The sequence below is a fragment of the Terrapene carolina genome, unplaced genomic scaffold (assembly GCF_002925995.2).
Source record: "Terrapene carolina triunguis isolate 2854851 unplaced genomic scaffold, T_m_triunguis-2.0 Scaffold190, whole genome shotgun sequence".
Lineage (NCBI taxonomy): Eukaryota > Metazoa > Chordata > Testudines > Emydidae > Terrapene > Terrapene triunguis.
The window spans coordinates 1,963,262-1,988,497 of NW_020664541.1; the positions used below are offsets into that span (position 1 = coordinate 1,963,262).

At 44.8% G+C, this 25,236-nt stretch overlaps 1 protein-coding gene across 7 annotated transcripts in view; it reads right to left on the reverse strand.

Annotated features, from left to right (window-relative positions):
• Positions 1-2,495: 2,495 nt before the first annotated feature.
• ERC1 (ELKS/RAB6-interacting/CAST family member 1) overlaps positions 2,496-25,236 on the reverse strand; it is a 524,735-nt gene continuing 501,994 nt past the window's right edge. For all 7 annotated transcript variants that reach the window (XM_024204585.2, XM_024204602.2, XM_024204575.2 and 4 more), the window contains one exon: positions 2,496-3,367. In XM_024204585.2, coding sequence (XP_024060353.1) covers positions 3,230-3,367 — 138 coding nt within the window. In that variant the 3' untranslated portion in view covers positions 2,496-3,229. The remainder of the gene's footprint in view (positions 3,368-25,236) is intronic.

The following is a 25,236-nucleotide window of genomic DNA, read 5'->3' on the forward strand; positions in this document are numbered from 1 at the left end:
TCCAAAGAACATGCTGGGAGCAGTGTAGAGTGCAAACAGTAGGATTTACGTGGCTTTCACTGCACAAACCTTGCACCCACTGTCATGAGATTGACATGCCTTTGTTGAGGCAGTTCCAGTTGTACAGAAGTGCAGCCACATGGTGGCAGCTGAGTTAAAGACCCTAGAAGTCCCAGCATTGAAAATCGGGGGTTTCTTGTGATTTATGGGCAGTGCAATAAAAAAGGGAACTGAAGTAATAGCCACAAATGACCACTATTCACTCCCCTCCACTACACAGAAACACTATCAAGGAGCATCTCAGTAAGAGGTTTACAAGTAGGAGTCATCTGAACCATCGATAAGGAAAATTCCACAGCTTCTCACAGAAAGAGGATTATTTTACAGCAGGGAACAAGGACAGCTGGAGATTTGACCATATAAGCTAATGGGACAGTCAGGAAGCGGTGGTGGTGGGAAGATGCTATGATGATGGCTGTGATGGTTTTATAGGCAGCATTAAATTCCTAAAGTGAGTAATTATGGGTGATGAAGAGAAAGCAAGAGGAAAGATTTCAAAACAGTTTATATCAAAACGTGCTGACTCAAATAATAAGGCCAAAGGAGCGGCTCTGGTATGAGGCATGGCTCAGTGGTATGTACAGTCACTGTCTATATGCCTTCCGGTACATGCTGTTTCACCCTTGCAAACAGTCAGGTTCCCTTTCCCGTTCAGTGACAAAAAAGCATCAGACACTGCCTATCACTGCAGTGAGAACTAAAGCTGTATTTCCTGATTTGCAAAGCAACAAAGGCTCAAAACAAATAAATGTGAACATCTTAGGAAACTCAGGAGGGGACACTATTATTTATCCAGTTCCCCCTAAAATGTTCCCTTTTATACCAATGAGAGGAGAAGATTGAATTCCTTTAGGTGGTTTGCTGTTGGCAATGGGTGACCCACTATGTCCTTTCATAATGAGAAAGGTAGAATGAGCTTAGACATGGTTTACTTTAAAACTATTCATTATATTTTATGGGAATGCCAGTGAAAAGCCTTTTCTTGCTTTGACTTTCAGTACTATTTTCAGATAAGCGCGGGGTGAGTGTTGACTCTCAAGTCTTTGCCAATCATCTTCATATCCAGAGGGGTTAGTCAACCCAAAATGGAAAAAGAGGTGGAGGAAACTGCTCTGCAGACTTGAAAGACAAGGAAATGGGTTAGCTGACTGGGACTACAGCATTTTGGGCAGTGAATGGGCTCTGTGATATGGGCTCAGAATTTCATGCGGGGGAGAGGAAATTACACTGCAGGCTCCAAATGGTGAAAGGGGTCGACTGAGAGTCTGCCCTAAAGGCTTGGATTACGGAATTTAATCTCAGATATTTCTAGACTTTGAAAGATCAGTCAGAGCTAGAGCCGAGGAACCAGGAGTCAAGACGTTGACTACTGATGCAGACCTGCTGGGAAAGCAGCTGAAGAGCCAGCAATCTCTCCACTAGGATATTGGTTTTCAAATCTTTCCACCCTCTTCTTTAATGTAACAAAACTCTGTTTTCTTAACCTGAAACATGAGAGCACCAAAAATTCAAAAGGGGATAATTCCTTTAAGGGGCATGTAGGGTGATGCCAAAAAGTTCTGTCCTGTGAATATTCACAGGCGCTCTTGCAACAAAACCATGTCTTCAACATTAGTGAAAAGTGCATGAAAGAACATTCAGAGTCCTAGCCATGATGCAGATTCTGATTTGCTAATAGAATGACAAACAGATCAGCTATGTGAGATCACATCACTTAGCAGCAGGGGATTTAGTAAGGTGAGGGGTGGATGGACCTATGACTAAGGCCTCATCTACATACAAACGTTGCACTGGTTGAACTAATGGTATATTTTAAACCAAATTACTTAAACCACTGGAAAGCATAGTGTATATCAGGGGTTCTCAAACTGGGGGTCGGGACCCATCAGGGGGTCATGAGCTGTCAGCCTCCACCCCAAACCCCACTTTGCCTCCAGCATTTATAATGGTGTTAAATATATTAAAAAGTGTTTTTAATTTATAAGGGGAGCGGGGGGGGGGGGGTCGCACTCAGAGGCTTGCTATGTGAAAGGGGTCACCAGTACAGAAATTTGAGAACCACTGGTGTAGATACTCCTATTTTGATTTAAGAATGGCTTATTTCAGTTTAGCTTCAATAGATTCTTGAGATAAATCAAAATAAACCTGATTTAAATTGAAGTAAGAGTGTTCACACAGCCTGTTCTACCAGTTTACCTAAATTGGTTTAAAAAAAATCATACTTTTAGTCAAACTGTTGCAACTTCCTCATGTAGACAATGTGTAGGACTCATCTCCTGGCAATTAGAATTCACAAAAGCCACTGCCTGAAAAATTATCAATAGTAAGAGAGAAAAGTCAAGTCCAGGAGCTGCCCTGCTGCCCAGAGCCTGTTTGAAGGAAGGAAGCTCTCTGTAAACAAGAATTTACAAGATACAGATGAGGTACACTATGATGCAAAATAACTAGGACAGACCAAGAAAGCCAACTAAAGAAAACGTTCTTCTGAAAAAAGCCATCATCAGTACTTCAGAGCCAATGAACAACAAAAGTGAGGCTAAATAAACAGAAATCACCAATCAGAAATCACCCATATGCCTATCTTGTCCCACAGTTACTGCATGGAAGTGACCAGTAGGACCACATAAGGAGACTTTCCATAAGAAATCACTAATTTAGAGACAGACAGCAAATCCTGAGATAGCTAGCTGATGCTGACCAGCTCTGGGCCTTGATCAGTGTTCTCAGTTTTAGTATTAAGAAATTCAGGCTTTCAGTTTGTATTGGAAAAAAACCAGCAACAAAAGACAAGTGCTCCCCCATTCACTATCTCAAGAAAAAATCATAGCCACTCATGTCCAAAAGCCCTCTTCTGTGGACCGGATTCAGCAAGTCTCTGCTTAGATGTATCCAAAAGCCTCAATACCAACAAGAGAAAGTTAGCTGGGAGGCAGATACCAAAGTAGAAAGGCAGTGAGAGGATGAATGCAGACACAATTCAGTAATCATAGACTGGAAGAACCAAGATAGCATGTAATTTATAAAGTTTTCCTTTCTTTCTTTGTAAAAGGTGCACCAAAATTTCCTGTTCCCTTGTCCTTCTTTCACAATTCTTTCCATTCGAATGACTTCTTGGACAGACTGGGCTTGGTCACTGGGTGTGCTGCTCTGTTCGGGCTAGCAGCTGAGGTCATGATGACTCCTCAAGTGCATTGACGACTTGCTCCAGAATGTCAGGGCAGTGATCTGCTATCTGCTGTAGGATGGCATTGGCAAACTCCTGCAGCTCAGCGCTGTCCCTCTCACCCTTTTCTAACTCACCATGAAGCTGCAAGAAAAAAATAAAAATCACATTTTAGACCATCAATTATTATTATTTGTATTTTGATAGCGCCTAAGGACCCCTTCACAGTTGGCATTATAAGGAAATTGTATAAATGCAGTCCTTGCCTCAGAGACCTCACAATCTGGGTTTGAACATCAGCTTTTGAGAGGAAGCCAGCAGCAGTGTAACATTCTGGGAACTACTAGCATTGATATTTTTCTCTGGTTACTTCTCCACAGGCTTGTTAGAGCCCTGAGGAGCCTGAGCTTTCCACACCCTGCTTTATGCTTTTTACCCTAGATGACTAGCATTGTGATGCACCCATCTTGTCTACAGGGAAATAGACTAGAATAGGTATTGGGCAATATCTCCCTCTATCCCCTTGTGAGGATACACTATTTCAGAATAAAAGTCACTTCAGAATAAGTACTGTGATTTGTGAGCGCAGTAATTATTGTGGAATAAAGTGATTTTTGTTCTGGAATAGTGTCCACACAGGGAGCTATCAGGGAACAGCTTATTCTACAACAGCTATTACAGTAAATTTCCCCATGTAGATAAGCCCTTAGGTCAATATGAGAGCCAGTTAACCCATCCTTTGCTAGCCAGAAGAGTCCCTGTTGAGGTAGGAACCACATCTGTGGTATTAGTTGTGAATGTTTAGAGCTGTCACTAGGAGGCACAGAGCAAGGAGGTAAGAGTCTGTGAGAATAGAAAAGAGTCGTGCACTGACCCCAACCATAAGGTCTCTGTAATTTCTAAAGTCTCCACCTTGGGAGCTGAAGCACGCAGCCTTCTACTGTATTTCTGGCTCCTGTAGGCATGGATTGTGACAGCAAGAATGGAATCAAGCAAAGAAAGTAAGTTACAAAGCCATTTTTAATCCCTTTGCTTAAAAGATTTATAACATGGCCATTGTAATTTACATTTTTCTGAAATTTGTCACAGTGCATGCTTCCAGCCCAGAAATGTTTTTGTTTGTTGAATATGTGTAGCAAAAATGTGCTGCTCTTTATTACATATTTCATTAAAAAAACCAACAACCTGAGAATATCAAAGAGGCATTGTTAAGTACCCAAATGTTAGAAAAAGCTAAAATTACAATTGCTTGCATAACCCTAACTCTGTCCCTTTGAGTGGACTTTAAATTACACGATACCATGCTATTACTTCTGCAGAACAAGTGTACAGTGCATAGAAAGGATGGGGAAAAAAATTCTTAAAACAGAAATTAACAGGAATGCTGCACACAGTACAGCCACTGTCAACCAAAATTTTATTTTTTCTATGGAAATTAAATACTTACTTTGTTCAGAGAGTACATTTCCTGTCTTATTCACTGTGCCTTGAGGACCAAACTTTCTCAGTTACACCACTGTACGTTTCCAGTTCAATTACTCTGCATTCACACTATTATAACTGCAACCAGAATTTGGCTAGAAGGAATAATGGATTCACAAACCCTTGCCTCATTCATTGCACAGTCTCCAAATTGTGCTTTTGAAGTAAGTGCTGTCATTTCATGATATGTGTTTAACAGGTTTCTATAGGTAGACTCACAATTGGTGGTGTGTGTAATGACACTTGTGGAAGTAATGGAATCTTAATGAAGAAAGGAAAATGACTGCCTTCACAATGTGAATTATCTAACCAGGAATTGGTAAAGTATGTTGTTATCTGTGACCTGAGTATGGTCATAAAGAAGGCAACCACTATATGATTAAGCGTAAGACATTCACATTTTTGTTTTGTTGTTAGGACTAACATTTGTTATGGGTGGATAAGGTCCTCTCAGCATTTCTGATGTTTCTCAGTACATTGCTCTGAAGGCAAAGTTAGTGTTCTTTGGGGTGGCTGTTACTATGTTTCTATACTTTCAAAACTTAGGATTTCTAACACTGAATTTCCTGTTTCTAATACTATTAAACAAATATTACTACAACATTTTTGTAAGGTTTCTGATTATGTAATATACTTTTGAGAGGGGCTTATGCCAAAAATCACAAATGCAAAAGCAACCTGATCATGACTCTCAAAATGACAAGAGCTGGGTAAGTGCGGTGAAGGAGACAGAGGGGAATGCTCTGGGCTCTGTAACTGCTCTCAAAGGAGAAAGGAAGGAGGAAGGGAATTTAGAACGAACTCAGCATGGCTTAGAAACATGTTGGATATGTGATTAACTTGGCCTCAGTAGCTGGATGACAGCCTGGCAGCTCTAATGGAATGGAAAAGGCTAGGAAATGTCTAGTACTCAAGCAGTGATGGAAGAACCAGCAGAGTCACCTAGAAGCAGTGCTAAACTGCAAGGCAAGAGACTTGGCTTCAGGAGCTGCTTTAAGTCTCATGTTGCTCAGGTCAGTGACACTCTAGCAGCTCAACTAGACTCTGAAGATACTACAGTAAAGCACCTACTACTGTCAAATTCATAGAATAGCATTGATACTGACTTTGGTGGCATGGCTTCACTCCCCTCCGTCCCCCATATGCCAAAGTAAAGTCTTCATGGTGACAGTAATCAGAAGTGTTTATATGCATGGAGGTGGGGGAGAGGGAGGGCAAGCAAAATTTAAAGAGAACAAAAGGGAAAATGACTTACATAATTCTGCTTCTTTGAAGAAACACCACCCTTGCAGGATTCCCATTCATGGATTTTGGCTCTTTAGTGCAAGACCAGCAGAACTCCCCTAGCTAAGATTTTTTTGAAAGCAGTATTATCAAGGGAATGCATGAGCCAGGATCCCTACTGGTTGTCTTGCACCACCACTTTTAAATGCTGCCCTCTGGCCATTTCAGTCAGATGCTCCAACTGAGTGTGGGGTGAAGCTGCCAGGAAGAATGAAATAATTCAAGGTGATCAATAGAAAATAAAAAACACCTCAAAAGAGGTAACCTCCAATCTGTGAGGGGAGGTGGATGGACAAGTGAGAATTCTACACAATGATATCTTCAGAGAAGCAGAATTACAAGTTAAATCATTTCCTCTTTGCTAAACATGCTATTTGTGTCAGGAGTCTCATTCCTGGAGAATAATCTCTTCAAAGGAAGATAAAAGTAGAGCTCCAGTGAGCAACAATAATTAAGGCCAATGCCAACAGTGTGAACAGGGAGGGTTTATCTATATGTATACCCAAATTCGTGTCTTAAGATTACTAAGATTCCTTGCAAACTCAACATAAAAAATGTACAACCTGTAGAAATAGCTCACAGCTGAAAGAAAATCCAACTGAAAATACAGGACTTCATGAAGTAAAGCAAATCATTCTGTGGGTAGGAGATGTTTGGCCTTCTCTACCTTGGAAACTAGTTTTGGAGCATGAAGAGTCTAGAACAAGATTCCTCCTTTCCAACATTGAATACATGCAATAATGCTTTGTAAATAAGCATGGGCAGAGAAGTCTGTATAACTCTTTTGCAGATGTCTGTGACGGAAACATTTCTGAAAAAGTTGTGGTGGCACAACCTTGCCTTGAATTGAGTGAGCATTGAAAAGGCTAGTTTCAGGGCAGTCAGATTTAACAATGTGAAATGTAATCAGACCATCCACTTAGACATTGTCCTCTTAGTAATATGACTGTTCAATGAACTGTTGTCAAAAGAAGCAAAGTTGAATGGACTGTCTATGAGTTATAGTCTGTGCCAAACAGAACCCCAAGGACCTTTTATCATCAAGCGTATAGTGAAAGTTGCCCATCTTTGTGAAGCCAGAGTGTAGAAAAGTGTTGGTAAAACAATAGGTCCATTAAGATGGAACTTCATCATTATCTTGGAGAAGAATATCATATGAGTCCATAGCACCACTTTATCCTTTGAAAAAATCTGATATAAGGTGTGGCAAGGCACCTCCTCTATCTCGCTGGACTTAGCGCTTCGCCCTCTGGCAGTGGTGGGGCCTGGGGTAAATCAACCCCACTCTGGACAGTGTCTGTCTTCCCCCTCTGTATTTTCTTATCAGTATTTTCAAAGTAGGCCTCAGGGCAGGCCCAAGAAGTGCTCCTCTAGCAAACAAAAAGAAACCATTTTACAAACACAAAACAAAGGGGGATACCTTTCCCTGCTCCCTTGCTGGGGTGATGTTGTCCTATTGCTGGCCCCGGGGTGTCAGTCCTTCCTCTAAACTGGCACTCAGCTTCAGTTGTTCCCCCCTGTAGGAAGGAGAGCAGCCTCTCTCTCTGGAGCAGCGTGTCTCTTTCTCCACCTCTTTCACTAGAGGAGGGGTTTTTAAAGGTCTCAGGAAGCCCTTAATTGGATTCGGGTGTTCCTAATTGACCCAAGGTAACCCTTCTCAGTTTATAGGAAAAAGGGCCTTTATCATTCTAGAGCTAATATACCTGCCTTCCTTCACTCTCTTCCAGTCGTCCCACCTGACTTTGTCACAAAGGCAAATCACTCACCCGAGGTTCTCTTACCCTGTGAGCTGATGCCACTGTCATCAGGAAAATTACTTCTATGAAAGACAACTCACTTCCTCTGGGTTTGAGTTCAAAAGGAGCTTTCATCCACTATGTAAGGACCACACTGATATCCCACAACAGAAGAAGTTTTTTAATGGAAGGTGGGCTTTAAAAGCCCCACATGAACCTGCTAATAAGGGGATATAAAGACAGTGGTCTACCTTAGGCTATGATAGACCAAAATAGCTATCAAATGTATCTGGATTGAATTAGTTTTTAAGATGGATGCAGACAGATGAATAAGGTACTCCAGCAGTTTCTGAGTTGTTCAAATAAAGGGGTCTGACTTGAGCCTGATTTCATCACACTGCAGGCAGGAACCAAGGTATCAGGGAGAGAGCTTCCAAGATGGAATGGAACAAGATTCTCTTGTTCTGAAGGTGATCTGAGTGTGACGCTCTCCTGGTGTTATCTGGACTGGTAATCTGCTAGGTCACTCCAATCCTTGACTCTGGGAATCAGCCTTACCCTGCTCTGCTGTGAGAACCCCAACTCCTGGGCTGTTCACGAACAGCCTCTGGCATGTAAGCTGCTTGGATTGTGCAATATCCAGTATCTCCAGTCCCAGACACAACCCTAGGAACCTCCGTCTTGCAGCGTTCAGTTATGCCCGCTGGATGCTGCAAGCTTATATGAGTTCATCAATTTAACAAAAAAATTGATAAGTACCAGGCTTGTTATCCCAAGGGGAATCTCTGACACGCTTCAGACCAAATGCATTGCTTCAGATAGAACAAACAAACAGATTTATTAACGACAAAGACAGATTTTAAGTGATAATAAGAGAGAGGCAAAAAGTCAGAGTGGTTACCAAAATAAAATAAAATATAAGCACGCTGTCTAAACTCTCAACCCTATTAGACTGGGCAACATCTAGATTAAGCAGTTTTTCTCACCCCACTGGATATTGCAGTCCTTAATACACAGGTTTGTTCCTTAAACCTGGGCCAATCTCCTCTGTTGGAGTCTTGTCTTCTTCTCAGTATTTTGCTTGCAGAGAAGGTGGGGGCAGCAGAAGGGCTCAGTATGTGTGCACTCTGTTTTATACCCTCAGTCCAGGTGCTTGGGGAGCACAAGTCCAGGCATGTCTGGGGGGCATTGCTGAGTCTCTCCAAGCAAAGTTGAGCAATTCCCCTAGTGTGGCCTCATGCAGGTGAATCATTGCATTGTAGCTCCCTTGCTGGACAATGGCTGTTGATGGGTTGTTTGACACCCCACCCAGGCATTGGTTACTTTCCTTGCTGTTGCCTCTGGGGAGCTAATATATGGCTGATTCCCCAACTTAAAGCATGTTTTAGTGACCACCATACAACACAATTCTCATAATTTCATATGCATTAATGATACACATATATGGATAGAGAAATGACTTTCAGCAGATCATAACCTTTACCCTGATACCTTACAAAGCATGCTTTATATGTAAGATCATGATTACATGAAAATGAGGAATATGGGGGTTACAGTATGCTCCCCCAAGGTATAGAATGTCACACTGAGCCCTGATTCTTAGCCTGACAGGATTGGCTTTGGCCATTTACAACAGAGCTGAAAACCATACCTGGATGGGCCAGCATACAGTTAGGATAACTGAACTGCTTTCTCCCCTGAGATTTGCCAGTACTTTGCTACCAGTGGGACTAGCACAAAGGTGTACAGAAGCCACCTTCCAGAGTCGGTGGACAAGACATCTCTTCCTAGTGAAATCTTTTCATTGAATCATAGAAGTGTAGGACTGGAAGGGACCTCAATAGTTCATCTAGTCCAGTCCCCTGCACTCAAAGCAGGACTAAGTAATAGCTAGACCAGGGGTCGGCAACCTTTCAGAAGTGGTGTGCCGAGTCTTCATTTATTCACTGTAATTTAAGGTTTCGCGTGCCAGTCATACAGGTTAACATTTTTAGAAAGTCTCTTTCTAGAAGTCTATAATATATAACTAAACTATTGTATGTAAAGTAAATAAGGTTTTTAAAATGTTTAAGAAGCTTCATTTAAAATTCAATTAAAATGCAGAGCCCCCCGGACCAGTGGCCAGGACCCGGGCAGTGTGAGTGCCACTGAAAAATCAGCTCGCATGCCGCCTTTGGCACGCTTGCCATAGGTTGCCTACCCCTGAGCTAGACCATTCCTGACAGGTGCTTGTCTAACTTGTTCTTAAAAACCTCCAATGACAGAGATTCCACAGCCTTCCTAAGCAAATTGTTCCAGTGCTTAACTATTTGCTTCATTATTTTTCAGGGTACTGAATAAGATGAATGGTCTCTAATTGCCTTGGTTGTCCTTATTCCCCCTTTTACAGATTAGCACTATATGTGTCCTCTTCCAGTCCTCTGGAATCTTTCATGCAGCCAGAAGTAAAAAATTGGCACCTTCTTCTTCAGATGAATTGTGAAGAGATCTACATCTGGTGTTCCCTACTTGAGAAAGATCTAATCTGCCAGGATCCCTGATCCAGAGACCACTCATGAGGATCTATCACAAACTGACAGTCTATCTGCTGTTTTGTTTTCCTTCCGTGCCAGGCACATGGAGAGCAGGGAGCAGATTGTGGGACGTAGCTCACTCCAACACCCGGAGGGCCTCCTATCATAGTAGGTGCAAATAGGTATCTCCATGCATGCTTATATAGGCTGTGATGGATCTGATTGTCCCTTTAAACTATGACCTTATTGGACTCTACCATTTCTCAAAGTCCAAGGCTCCCATCATCTCCAAGATATTTATGTTCATATGCTGTTCCTGGGGAACCCAATTTTTCTGGTTCCTCTATGTGGGCTCTCTATCCGAGGTAGGATGCATCTGTAGACACTACAATTTAAATGTTAAGAAGCCCACTCCTAATTGCAGATTTCACCTAAATTATCACAATTTCAGAAAGATCCAAAGGTCATCAATTAGCCAGATGGGATGCAAGAGTCCTTATGGGCTTCTATTGGGATCACAGGGTGAACTGAGGTTGCCTAATATGGAGGCATGCTTAGGAACTTACATAAAACCCAACATACATAGCATAGTCCAACCTATCATCTGCTGGTTCTTGCTTATGCTTTTTAACCAGACTGGGGATGTCTTAGATCCTGTATTTGGGCAGGAAGGCTTTGAGTTGAGCCATATCTAGGAGGGTTCCTATGTACAAATAATTGTCAGCTGGGGATAAGCTGGGACTCTGAATAGCTTATGAACATTGGTGATCCAAGCATGCAGTAGTGACCTGGATTGATTTTATAATACCCCTTGAGTTATGTCCTTGAATAGCCAATCATCCATTTAGGGGCATGTGTGCATTCCTAGCCTGTCCACATAGGCCACAACTGCTGCCAAACATTTCATAGCAACACATTGTGCAAAAGGTAAGGCACAAATCTGATACACTCTCGCTTTGCATGAGATATATTTTTATTTAAATGTAAGTAGTAGGGCTGTCAATTAATAGCAGTTAATTCACACGATTAAAAAAGAATTAATCGCGATTAATCGCACTGTTAAACAATAGAATGCCAATTGAAATTTATTAAATTTTGGATGTTTTTTCTACATTTTCATATATATTGTATTCTGTGCTGTAATTGAAATCAAAGTGTATATTATTTTTTATTACAAATATTTACATTGTAAAAATGATAAACAAAAGAAATTATATTTTTCAATTCACCTCATACAAATACTGTAGTGCAATCTCTTTGTTGTGAATGTGCAACTTACAAATGTAGATTTTTTCGTTTGTTACATAACTGCAATCAAAAACAAAACTGCGAAACTTCAGAGCTACAAGTCCACTCAGTCCTAGTTCTTGTTCAGCCAATCGCTAAGACAAACAAGTTCGTTTACATTTAAAGGAGATAATGCTACCCTCTTCTTACTTACAATGTCACCAGAAAGTGAGAACAGGCATTTGCATGGCACTTTTGTAGCTGGAATTGCAAGGTATTTACGTGCCAGATATGCTAAACATTCGTATGTTCCTTCATGCTTTGGCCACCATCCAGAGGAAATGCTTCCAAGCTGATGACACTTGTTAAAAAAATAATGCGTTAATTAAATTTGTGACTGAACTCCTTGGGGGAGAATTGTATGTCCCCTGCATTCTGCCATATATTTCATGTAATGGCAGTCTCGGATGATGACCCAGCACATGTTCATTTTAAGAACACTTTCACTGCAGATTTCACAAAACACGAAGAAAGTATCAGTGTGAGATTTCTGAGGATAGCTACAGCACTCGACCCAAAGTTTAAGCATCTGAAGTGCCTTCCACAATCTGAGAGGGATGAGGTGTGGAGCATGCTTTCAGAAGTCTTAAAAGAGCAACACTCCAATGCGGAAACTACAGAACCTGAACCACTAAGGCCTGGTCCACACTACCCCCCCACTTCGGACTAAGGTACGCAAATTCAGCTACGTTAATAACGTAGCTGAATTCGAAGTATCTTAGTCCGAACTTACCGCGGGTCCAGACGCGGCAGGAAGGCTCCCCCGTCGATGCCGCGTACTCCTCTCGCCGAGCTGGAGTACCGGCGTCGACGGCGAGCACTTCCGCGATCAATCCGGGATCGATTTATCGCGTCTAAACCAGATGCGATAAATCGATCCCAGAACATCGATTGCCTGCCGCCGGACCCTCCGGTAAGTGTAGACGTACCCTTAGAAAGAAACTCAACCTTCTGCTGGTGGCATCTGACTCAGATAATGAAAATGAACATGCGTCGGTCCGCTCTGCTTTGGATTGTTATCGAGCAGAACCCGTCATCAGCATGGACGCACGTCCCCTGGAATGGTGGTTGAAGTAGAAAGGGACATATGAATATTTAGTGCATTTTGTCTGAGCGATTGGTTGAACAAGGAGGACAACTGAGTGGGACTTGCAGACTCTAAAATTTTACATTGTTTTATTTTTGAATGCAGTTTTTTTGTACATAATTCTACATTTGTAAGTTCAACTTTCATGATAAAGAGATTGCACTACAGTACTTGTATTAGGTGAATTGAAAAAATACCATTTCTTTTGTTTTTTTACAGTGCAAATACTTGTAATAAAAAATAAATATAAAGTGAGCACTGTACACTTTGTATTCTGTGTTGTAATTGAAATCAATATAGTTGAAAATATAGAAAACACCCAAAAATATTCTATTATTCTTTAACAGTGCAATTAATCGTGATTAATTTTTTTTAATCACTTGACAGCCCTAGTAAGTAGTATCCATAAGGTCCATAACATGTTACAAATTGCCAGCCTCTAAGAGAAGCGCACTCACTGTTTCTTTCAAATATATTCTTTCAAATGGACTGGTAAATCTCTCTTTCAAATGCAGTATCAAAAGTCTGGCTGGTCTTTCTTCTGGTCACTGCAGCCTCCATCACTAAGCTCTAACGAGGAAGGTGAGAAGGAGACACACTTGTGAATGTTCTTGGAGAGGATGTATTTTCTCGAAAGCCTTTGAGACTAGGGCAGCTGTGTGAGGCCTCTGCTCCACTTTCTTCCAAAAAAGAGACTAAAGGCATGGCAATTCTATTGGCGGAAGGAGGGAGTTCCTCACCCACATACTTCTCGACTGAGGTCATGTAGACTCCTGGAGAAGTTTTCATTCAAAACTATCTTACAAACACTATCTCAGACAATGTTTGTAAGAATTGGGGTAAGGTCAGATACTCTTCTGTGCAGTCACTGTCTTGGTGCTCCTCCATAGGATGACAGTAAAGAATTTGGCATTAGAAGGATCCTCCTTGTTATTTGAGTCCTTTATCCTCAACCTGCCCACACTCAAGCAGCTGGAATGGTCTAGCCAATGTGAGGCTCTGGGAGGGAACAATAGCAGTTGTGCTGAAGCCTTTGCCACAAGAGGCACTAGCATTAGGGTAAGAGCTTCCTGTATTGGCTTCACATATCTTAGGGTGCAAGAGTCAGTTTTCGTGTAAAAAGGGCTCCCACTATGCCAAAAATTCCTATAACCATTGATGCAGGGCCAGATGAATGACTCAAATCTGATGTTGTGTGCTACCTTGCAGAGAATCAGAAGGGATTGGGTCACACCACAAACATATACTGATGCCTAGAGTTGCCATCCCCCTCTCTGGTTTATGCACCCAAATGCAGGAAGGAGAAAATCTAGAAGCTCAATACAGAGCCTCCAGAAGTTGGGGGCTTTGGTAGAGGTACACCGGATAGCTGCTTGCCACTTCTTCGTGCCTCCTACCTTGATCACATGCATGGAGGCTTCAGTGAACCAGAGCCCACTACCATCAGCGTCAAGTGCAAAGGCCCCAGATATGTCGAGGAGCCATTGCTTGGTGAAGTCTTGAGTCCTGCTGGTGCCATATACTTTGATAGTGAAACTATCCTGCTCAGCTTATCTGGGGGAACAGGCAGGTGAGAGCTGATTTGGGTGCAAGGGCACAGAGTCCTGGCACTCAGTGGTCTTCAACAACTCAGGATTTAGCTTTGGAGGTTTAGCCTTTGAAGCATTCCTTGCTGGTCTTGTGGCAGATATAATGGACTCTTCCTGAGGTGCCTCAAGGAATGTTGGAGATGCATCCCACCTTTCTTCAGCACTTGGGTGACATCTGCAAATGTATCTGATACCTTTATAGATCTTAACAGATTCCACGATAAACAATCAACATTCTTTCACCCTGCCTCACAAAACAAGGTTTGAAGCTGCTGAGTGGTCTTTTTCCCTTGAATTCTACACCTTTTGGCAAATGGCTGACAGTGGTGTGGTGGGTCAGGGTACCGCCCCTTGCCCCTATTCTTGGGCGTTGTGGGCTCTGCTAGTGCCCTGGTGGGAGAGAGACAGGAGTGGGGAAGGGACCCAGGTCTGCTCTCCTACTCCGGGTCTCAGCCCCTTCAGCTTTGGGGGCTGCTTACCCTCTCTCCCCTTGGGTAGGGTTTCCCTCAGTCCTCTGTGCCGTGGGAGTCCCTCTGCTCTGCTTGAGCAGGGTTTCCCTTCCCCTGGTCCTCTGGCTAACAGCAATACTCCTCCAAACTCTAGTCAGCTCTCCTTCCCTCTCCCTGTCTGACTGAAACTGAGGTTTTTTTATTAGGTCTTGGGCAGGGCCTTAATTGACACCAGGTGCTCCAATTACCCTGTAGTAACCTTTCCCTAGTCCACAGGGAATAAGGCCTTGATCATCCTAGGGCTTATATACCTCCCATCAACCACTCTCCTGCTGCTCTCTGGCCCTGCTGTATCACAACCTGAATAAAAGAAAAAGGCCCAGGTGAATTAGCTCCAGACCAACAGACACAACAAGCACCAAAACTGAACTGTAAGGTGCTGAGGCATGAAATGAACTTTGGTGCCGGAGCATCTAAATTGTGGTTTTGGTGTACTGAGAACAATGCTGTAGCAGGACCAACTTGCTTACCAAAAGAAAAAACATGAACAGAAAAACGCTGAAAAAAGTACTGTGCACTTGAGTGCCTGAGTGTTGGGGTGGGTTCTGAAGTTCAAGAAAAACAGGCACTGACCAAAAATATGCAGAACCATTACAGAATTGTGTTAAAGTACCCAAGATGGAAGCCTAAAAAAATTCAACAGCTATACTGGACCTTACTGAAAGACAAGGTTACAACAAGAAAAAGGATCCCTGATGAGGCATCCTTCCCATAGTCAGCACTTCTACATCATTCCTTTTAGTGACGACCAGAGTAGCTGAGCTTTCATTCAGCCAGACTCCTTAATAAGCAAAGAATGTCCAGTCCTCCATGCTATAAACCAGATAAATCTAGAGGTTTAGCAATCTCAAACTTTGGGGAAACATTCTCTGAAATGTCTGTTATACCTTGATCAAATTTTGCCCCTGGGTCCCAGCTCCTGTGAATTGAATGCAGAAGGAAATAGTGCTATCTTTGCCCAGCCTTACCTTTCCCTGTGGTGATAAAGAAGCACAAGAACATGTCAATGTTCACTCTTTTTTGTGTTCTTCCTCAGCCTGGGACATGATGAGAATTACACACTCCCCTTATGGAACTGACCAAGGACAAGCTAGAGTAAAAGGCCATGTGTGGGTGTAGGTGATGACAGGTAAAAAATAGATATCACAGGAAGAGAATGAATAACAAGGACCTCAGAGAGCAGCTTCACAATGATTTATATTTCATCTCCACATGAAGGAAGGGGAAGTCTCTGTCCGGGTGGGCGTAGAGAAGCAGTGTCCTCAGATAATGCATAACAGATTCAAACTCTCTCCCCTTCTACTCCCTACCTGATTTCAGAACAACTTCCAGGAATGCTCCCCATTTATTCCATTACTGAATAACAAACAAGTCACCAAGAGGTTAGTTTGCACTGTGCCTGTCTCCACCTCTCCTTGAAAGTTGGCAGGCACTTAAGTGAGAGGATACCTTTGCAGTATCTTCCAAGGTATTTCTCAACTGTGTGTGTGTTGGGTGGATGTGGCGCTGACATGTGGATAAGTTGGTGACCCTTTCCCACCCCCTCCTGCAATAAGACACCTTTTGTTGTAGAATGTTAAAGTTTGTTTTTATGGGGGAATTTACCCCTTAAACTCTCAGTAAATAAGATGTTACTTCCCTCCCATTACTAATCCTATATAAACACTGAAGGCAGAAAAACAAACAAGAGAGCTGTATTCAAAACAGGAGAGCAGGAGCTGTGGACAAGTAAAATAGAGCGTAGGCAATTAATTACTGCAAAAGGAAAAAGAAAAAAAATCAACCAAAGGATATTCTAAAGCAGTGGTTCTCAACCTTTCCAGATTACTGTACCCCTTTCAGGAGTCTGATTTGTCTTGCATACCCCAAGTTTCACCTCTCTTTAAAACTATTTGCTTAAAAATACAAAAGTGTCACAGCACACTATTACTGAAATATTGCTTATGTTCTAATTTTGTCTGTATGAAATTTTAGTTTGTACTAACTTGGATAGTGCTTTTTACGTAGCCTGTTGTAAAACTAGGCAAATATCTAGATGAGTTGATGTACCCCCTGTAAGACATCTGCATACTCCAGGAGTACACGTACCCCTGGTTGAGAACCACTTTTCTAAAGGGATTGAGAGAAACTGGCCTACAGACACAATATTGGCGTCTGGATCTGGACTGTCCCCCAAAGTTTGGGTGTATTTGGATCAGGCCATATTGTGTTTGTTGTTGAAGATGTGTTTAGGATCACAGAAGTGAGAGATGAAAAGATCTATTTGTTTGATCCATTTGGGCAATTTGCCCCCAAGAGAAGACATATTAGATGTAAATCAAACCACACTACATCTTATCCAAAAAGTCAAAAGGCACACTTCAACTTCTACATCTCTTCAAAACCAATTAGTATGTGTATATACACAATAGAATCTATGATATATCACATAAAATCCTTTATTTCACAAATGGTATACATTTGAAAAAATTATATAAATGGAATTTATACTGCACTTGTGTTCATCACTAAGCTCTGACCATATCAGTGACAGCATTGTTTTCTTAGTAATTAATGTATTTCAGAGGAGAAAAAAGTGAAGAAACAAAGGTTAGCAATAATAAATTGAGTGTTCCTAAATCAAATATATGTTAATTTCCCACTTGACTGGGAAAACTTGCTTAACCTACTTATGGATTCTGTATACAAGTAATGAGACCATCCCCAAACTGCAGAAGCAAACATTTCAGAGCCAGAAGATCAAATCTTGCAGTGACTTAAATGGTGGTGTAAGTTACACATAGAGTGTAAATGCTGTTGTCATGTGTGTAGACTTGCCATTCAGTGGATATGCAAAATGAGCAATTATTATTTATTAGTTGAATTACAGAGGTACTTACAAGACAGGGGCCCATTGTGCTGAGTGCTGTACAAGCATAAAAGACAATCCTACCCCAATGACCTTACATATCAAGAAAGGAGGGGAATAAAGCAGCTGCACCCTCTCCTAGTTTTATCTTATATCCTTGTGGCTACCCCCTTCTGACCTCTATTGTGTTGTTTTGCACTCTCGATGATGCAAGACTGGTACCACTTATACTTGTTTTTACTCAATGTGTAACTTGCATCTCCATTTGTCACCAATGAATTTGGCCCACATGCTTCCATGGGAGTCACATCTGCTTACTCTAGGCTGAAACTGAACACTATAACAGAGGAAAAACTACCTGTCTATAAGACCAGTTCAAAAGGCAAGACAAATGTGAAAGGCTCTCTTTGGGGAATACAGTTTCTGATTTTAGGGAAGGAAGGTTGGTTGGGGGTTGCAGGAGAGGAGTGAGAAGTACTGGTTTCTAATGCTACCTGCTATTTATATGACCAAAGGTAAGTTTGTGCCTGATAATACCTGATAAATTACTGAAAACAGAACAGTTGTGAGGAAAGTGCATGTGTGGATAGATGCGAATATGCTTGGAATTGAGGGGAATATATTATTAACAGAATCCTTTTAAATTAGAGATATTTACTGCTAGTATTTTTTAGATGAATAACAGTAACAGAGAACCTTCAGGAATATTTCTAGTGCAGTATAGCACAATCAATGCTGCTGGCCAGCTTTATGAGTGTGATCCCCAAGAGTAGTTAAGGGCCTGCAGTTCCAAGCTCCGTTTCACACTGGCATGGGCAAGACATATCATGGAGAACAAAGAGGGACCTGCTTAGATGAAATAAGGAGATATATGCTTCAGTAACTTTCCCTATGCTGTACAGCTGTCCTGTTCACAACCACAGACTCAGTCCCTTTGCCTCTTCTCACCACTTTTTTCCACTCCTTTAAGAAAAAGAATGGGTCCTTGTATCTTGTTAACTACAAAGTACAGAAGAATTCAGTGGAATAGTTTGATTTCACACAGACCAGTGAGCCCAACCCAAGAAAACAAAGAACCCAGCTGCTCCTATGAGTGGATACCCACAGAACCCTTCCGCGTGGTTTGTTATACAAAAGGTCATATAAAATGGTTACCTACCTTTCGTAACTGTTTTTCGAGATATGTTGCTCATGGCCATTCCATTCTAGGTGTATGTGCACCCACAGGCAGAGTTGTTGGAGATTTTTGCCTTAGCGGTATCCGTAGGGTTGGCTCCAGCACCCACTTGAGTGCCATGCTCATGCGTCTGTATATTAGGCACCACCAACCCTATGTCCTCTCAGTTCCTTCTTGCAGCAACTCCAACAGAGGGGTAGGAGGGCGGGTAATGGAATAGACATGAGCAACACATCTCGAAGAACAAGTTACAAAAGGTAGGTAAACCATTTTTTCTTCTTTGAGTGCTTGTTCATGTCGATTCCATTCTAGGTGACTCACAAGCAGTGTCTTTGGGGGTGGGATCAGAGTTCACAGTCTGGCGGCTTGTAGTACTGCCCTACTGAAGCCAGCATTGTCCCAGGCCTGCTAGGTAAGAGCACAGTGGTATGTGAACGTATGGACGGACGACCAGGTGGCCGCCCTGCAGAAGTCATGGATAAGCACTTGGTCCAGAAAGGCTGCCAAAGAGGCCTGCGCCCTGGTTGAGTGGGCGGTTACAATCGCTGGGGGTTGCACCTTTGCCTGATCGCAGTAGTAACGAATGCAGGCGGTGATCCAAGAGAAAATTCTTTGCGTGGACACTTTAATCCTGTTGGCCACCGCGATGAACAATTGCATCGACTTGTGGAATGGCTTGCTCCTTTTGAAGTAGAAGGTTAATGCCCTCCTGACACCTAGGGAATGCAGCCTACACTCTTCCTCCGACTTAAGATGCTTTGGAAAAAAGACAGGTAAGAAAATGTCCTGGCTCATATGAAACTGAGAGACCACCTTGGGCAGGAAAGCCGGGTGTGGTCTCAGCTGGACTTTGTCCTTGTATAGGGCAGTTCTGAGGTGAGTGCCCTAATCTCTGAGATTGGGGGGGACAACTGTTACTGTGACCAGGAATGCAACCTTCCAGGACAGGAGAAGGAGAGAGCAGGAAGCCAAAGGCTCGAAGGTGGGGTCCCATGAGCCGCAACAGCATCAGATTCAGGTTCCACAGAGGAACAGGGTCCTTGACATGTGGGTAGAGGCGCTCGAGGCCCTTGAGGAACCTGGCCATCATGTCCAGGGTGAAAATTGACCTACCCGTGAGCAGCAGATGGAAGGCCGAGACAGCCGCCAAGTTGACCTTGATAGATGAAAGGGACAGGCCTTGGAGTTTGAGATGCAGAATGTAGTCCAGGATTAATTGCAGTGAGGCTCGCTCAGGCCGAACGCCTTTATCCGAGGTCCAGCAGGTGAACTGCTTCTATTTGGCCCGATAGGTCGCTCTAATGGAGGGCTTTCTACTGCTCAATAGGACCTGTTGGATATTGGCCGAGCACTGCTGCTCGTGCTCATTCAGCCATGCAGAAGCCAAGCCATCAGGTGCAGCGCCTTCAGGTTCGGATGCAGAAGACTGCCGTGAGTTTGGGACAGCAGGTCTGGCCAGAGCGGTAGCTGTAATGGACCGGCCACCGGTCCAAGCCAGTGCTATGAAGATCACCCTCGCCCTGTCCTGCTTGATCTTCATGAGGACCCTGGAGAGTAACAGCACTGGAGGGATGGTGTACATCAGAGCTCCCGACCACGGGAACAGAAAGGCGTCCGACAGGGATCCTCTGTCCATACCTCGCATCGAACAGAAAATGGGGCATTTCCTGTTCTGCCTGGACGTGAACAGGTCCATCTGGGGAGTTCCCCACTTGCAGAAGATGAAGCTGACCATGTCCAGATGGAGGGACCACTCATGGCGAGATGAGAAGGTCCTGCTGAGGCGATCTGCCAAGGCGTTCTTGGCCCTAAGGAGGTGAGTGGCGACAAGACGGATATCGTTCTGCAGACAGAAGTCCCAGAGCTGGAGGGCTTCCTGTCAGATGACTGGCCCCACCCTGCCTATTCATATAGAAGATGGTCGCCGTGTTGTCCGTGAGGACCTGCACCAACATGTCCTGTAAATGAGGTAGGAAGGCTTGGCAGGCCAGGCGAACTGCCATGAGCTCCCTGACGTTGATATGCAGGGAACAATCGTGACTGGACCAACAATTTTGCGTGCTGAGAGAGCCCAGATGGGTTCCCCACCCCAGGTCCGATGCATCAGAGACAAGAGTCGCCGACGGGGATGGAGCCACGAAGGGGACTCCTTCCAGCACCAATGCAGGATCCTGCCACCATATGAGAGATGACAGTACACAGTCTGGAACACTGACCACCTGGTCCATGCTGTGCCAGTTGGGGACACAGACCGATGCCTGTAGGGGCCTGATGTGGAGCAGCGTGTGCCAGACCACGTAAGTGCATGCCGCCATGTGTCCCCAAAATCTCAGGCACGCGTGGGTGGTGGTGAGAGGGTGGGCTTGTATACACAAGATGAGGTCCACTATGGCTTGGAACAGTCTTGGGGAGGAAGGCCCTGGCCTGAGTGGAGTCGAGGACTGCCCCAATAAATTCTATGTGCTGCACTGGGGTTAAGGTTGACTTTTTCTTGTTTACCACCAGCTCCAGGTCATGACAGGTGGAACAAACCAGACTGAGATGCCTCCACACCTGATCTCAGGACCAGCCCTTTATCAACCAGTCGTCGAGGTATGGGTAAATTTGGACTCCCCGACATTGCAGGTTAGTGGCCACTGGAGCTATATATTTTGTGAATGCTCTCAGGGCCGATGAGAGACCAAAGGGCATCGCTGTGAACTGGAAATGGAGGAAGTGCTGGTGCCCTGGGAAAATGGAAATATATGTCCTTTAAATCGAGGGTGGTGTACCAGTGTCCCGGATCCAGGGAGGGAATGATGGAGGCCAGGGAGACGATGCGAAATTTCAACCTCTTGAGAGACTTGTTGAGACAACGCAGGTCCAAAATGGGTCTGAGGCCTCCTTTGGCTTTTGGGATGAGGAAGCAATGGAAGTAGAATCCTGTCCCAAGGGACCTCCTCCTCTATCCCAAGGCACAAGAGGTTTTCGACCTCCTGGACCAGGAATTGCAGGGTATAGTCCGACGAAATCGTGTCAAGCATCCAATGGTCCGAGGTGATACAGGACCAGGCTGACCAGAAAGGGCGGAGGTGGTTGAGGAAAGAGAGGGATGGATCCAGTAGATCGACTGGAGCATCATCCTCAGGCGCCCCCTCAAAATGGCTGCTTCTGGCCTCCCTGGTTTCTGGGAGCGTCAGGCTGCACAGCCAGGCAGAAAGATGACGGATATCTCTTCTTAGACCCCTTGTCCTTCCTCCTGTAGGAACCCGATCTGGGAGTTCCCCAGGTTCTAGAGTGCAGAGGAGGCGGAGGGCGGAACGGCTTCCTGGCCTGCTGAGGGATGTGAAGACCCAAACAGCAGAAGGTGGCTCGGGAGTCTTTAAGGCCAAGGAGCCTCGAGTCTGTGAGCTCGGAGAAGAGCCCGGCCCCATCAGATGGGAGGTCCTGAATACTGGCCTGCATCTCTTGGGATACCCTGGAGGACTGCAACCACGAGCTGCGTCTCATGGCCACTTCAGATGTGACCACCCTGGCCGCCGAGAGAGTAGTGTCCCAGGCCATTTGAAGGACTCCCCCGGCCACCACCGTGCCTTCGTCCAACAGAGTGGCGAACTCCTGGACACGATCCTGTGGGAGGACCTCCTTGAACTTATTCAACGAGTCCCACAGGTTGAAATTATATCTGCCCAAAAGGGCATGGTGATTCGACACCCTAAATTGAAGGCTGGCCATCAAATAAACTTTTCTGCCAAATAAATCAAGTCTTTTGGCATTCTTATTTTTGGGGGTGCCACTAACATGGCCCTGTCTGTCCCTTTCACCGCAGACACTACCAGTAATGCCGCTGGGGGTACTTATACAGGTATTAAAACCCTAATGCAGGGACGTAATATTTATTTTCTGCTTTCTTGGAAGTTGGTGGAATAGAAGAGTGGGTTTGCCACAGTGACCCGGCAATCTTGAGGATCCCTGAGTGGATAGGCAACGCGACCCGGGCAGAGGTGTTGGCTGAAATAATATTGAAGAGCTCGTCGGCCTCTTCTGTGACTGCTTCAATCTGTAAGTTCAAGTTCACAGTCACCCTTTTAAGGAGGGGCTGGTGCTCCTTAATATCATCGGGGGACTGCTTGTATGGGATGGCTCTGTCTTCGCCTCATCTGGGGACGACAATGGTGACTGCATCGCCTGTGGGGGACTGTGTTCCCCTTCCTTGTCCGGGCAGGGGTCCCTGGGTGCTGGGGTCTGGTGCGCTGCCTGCATAACAGATGTGGCATCGTGCTCCGACTGCGGTGCCATGGCTGGTTTGTCCGAGGTGGCCAGGGAGGGCTGGTGGGAGTACAGAACCGGCATCAATGGCACACCCCACGGGTTCCAATATGGCCACTGGGAGGGCCACAGCCCTTGCTGTGATGTAGCCGCGGCGTTAGCGTCTCCTGAGTTAGCGGTGAATCTCCCCTTCAAGGCAAAGGGCTGAACTCTCAGTCCAACTCAGACCACTGTCCTTCTGGCGAACACAGTGGAGCCGTCGAAGCCTGAATCTACTGGCTGACTCTGGTAGGCGACTGGTGAGGCAAGGGTGAATAATGATGCCTACTGGAGGACCGGTACGGGGGAGACCAGGGCCGTAACGACGAACCGTCCCTCCTGTGCAGGGACCAACGTCTAGGAGACCATCTGAGGGAGGGGGATTGGCGCCTTGGTAACCTGCAGCCAGAAGCTCGCTGGTACGGAGACTGGTGCCTTGATTCTGATGTCCCATGCCTAGTAGGCGGGGAGCGTGTCAAGGACCTGGGTCTTCTAGCTGGAGAGCCAGGATACAGTGCCAGGATCTGAGGTCGTGGAGATGGGATCTGCGCCTGCAGTCCAGTGACCAGGTGTACTCCACCATCCTATGAGGCCGCACCACAATCGGCTTGCCCTTAGGTGTTGGGGACTTAGCTGAGTCCGCCACCTGGTGCGGCGCCTGTGGTGTCGGTCGGCTCATTTGGTCTTTAGATGTCGGGGCTGCTTCGGGCACTGATGGCCCTGGAAGAGGCCGGGGGGGAACCCTGCCACTTCCCAGAGTTGGAGGTGGATCAGTGGCTGGGCTGGGGGGGGGGGGGTCTGATCTCAGCGGTACCCCCGTGAAGCCCCGAAGTGGGTGCATTGCCTGACATAGATCCTTTGCCCAAAGTCCCCTTGTCTTTCGTGCTGAGGGACTCCTCTTCTTTTGCCTTTTCTTCGGCACCGGTGAGGGGGAACGGTGCGCTCCACACCAAAGCCGAAGTACTCGGCCTGGGATCTACAGTGGAGGGCTCTGACACGGGGCAAAGCGCAGCCTTCATGAGGAGGGCCCTCAGGTGGCTATCTCGCTCCTTCTGTGTTCGAGGTTGAAAGTTTTTACGGATCCGACACTTTATCTTTCCTATGGGATTCCCCCAAACACTTCAGGCAGCTGTCATGGGGATCACTGATAGGCATTGGCCTCCCGCACCTCCGACTTGAAGTGGTTTCCATTATATACAGCGTTTGCAGTTTGTTTCAATGGCTCTCAGCATCCCCATTATGCAAATTGTTCCAGTGCCCCTGGACGGTGGTGCCTAATATACTGACGCATGAGCGCGGCACTCAAGGGGGCGCTGCAGCTAACCCTACGGATACCGCTAAGGCAAAAATCTCCAACAACTGTGCACATGGGTGCGCGCACACCTAGAATGGAATCAATATGAGCAAGCACTCGAAGAAGAACCAACTCTTATACAAAGGAGACTCTCTGAACTGCTTCAATAAAGGCTACATCCATTGAACAAAGCACAGGACAACTGAACACCTTATTGCTAGTACTTGTGAAGAAGTGGGTAGCCCCTGGAGAGATCAGGCACTCTCCTCTCGAAGCAAGCTACCACCTGTTCCTAGTGGTCCTTCTTGAGAAAACACTGCAGCAGTCCTTAGGCACCAGAAATGGAAACTAGGCAAGGCCAAGCAGGACACCAAGTACTGCTCAAGGTCTGTTCATATTTAATAGATATAATGAGAATTGTTTTTTAAGGAGTTACAAGGTTTACACTGGGATTAAAATGTCCAAAAGATTGGGGATAAGATTACTATAAGCATCAGCATGTGACAGATGTTAATTCCCGTCCAGAAGACCAGGTGTGTGATTTGGTGGAGGTCCTTGTAGGGTAAGTGAGTTCAAACTACACTGTCCTCTGCTGAAAACAAGTCTAGGGAGATTTGGGGTAAATTAAAGGTGTTCAAAGGGAGAAAAAAAGAGAGTAAAGTAAGAGAGAGAGAGCATGGAAGTCAGGGCTGAAGCTCTGGTCAAACAAGTTTTGGTACCGTTGGATACCTCTAGGAAAGTAATGAAGATGTTTAGAGGATAGAAAACGAGGAACCTAAAAAACCAAATGATGTAGTGTGGGGAGTTGAAGAAAACGAGGTAATTATTGACATTTATGGAAACTTTCACTTCCCATACTACGGAATTGTGCTATTGTACAGAATCTAGGTTTAGAGCAGAGCATAATCAGTAGCAAATGA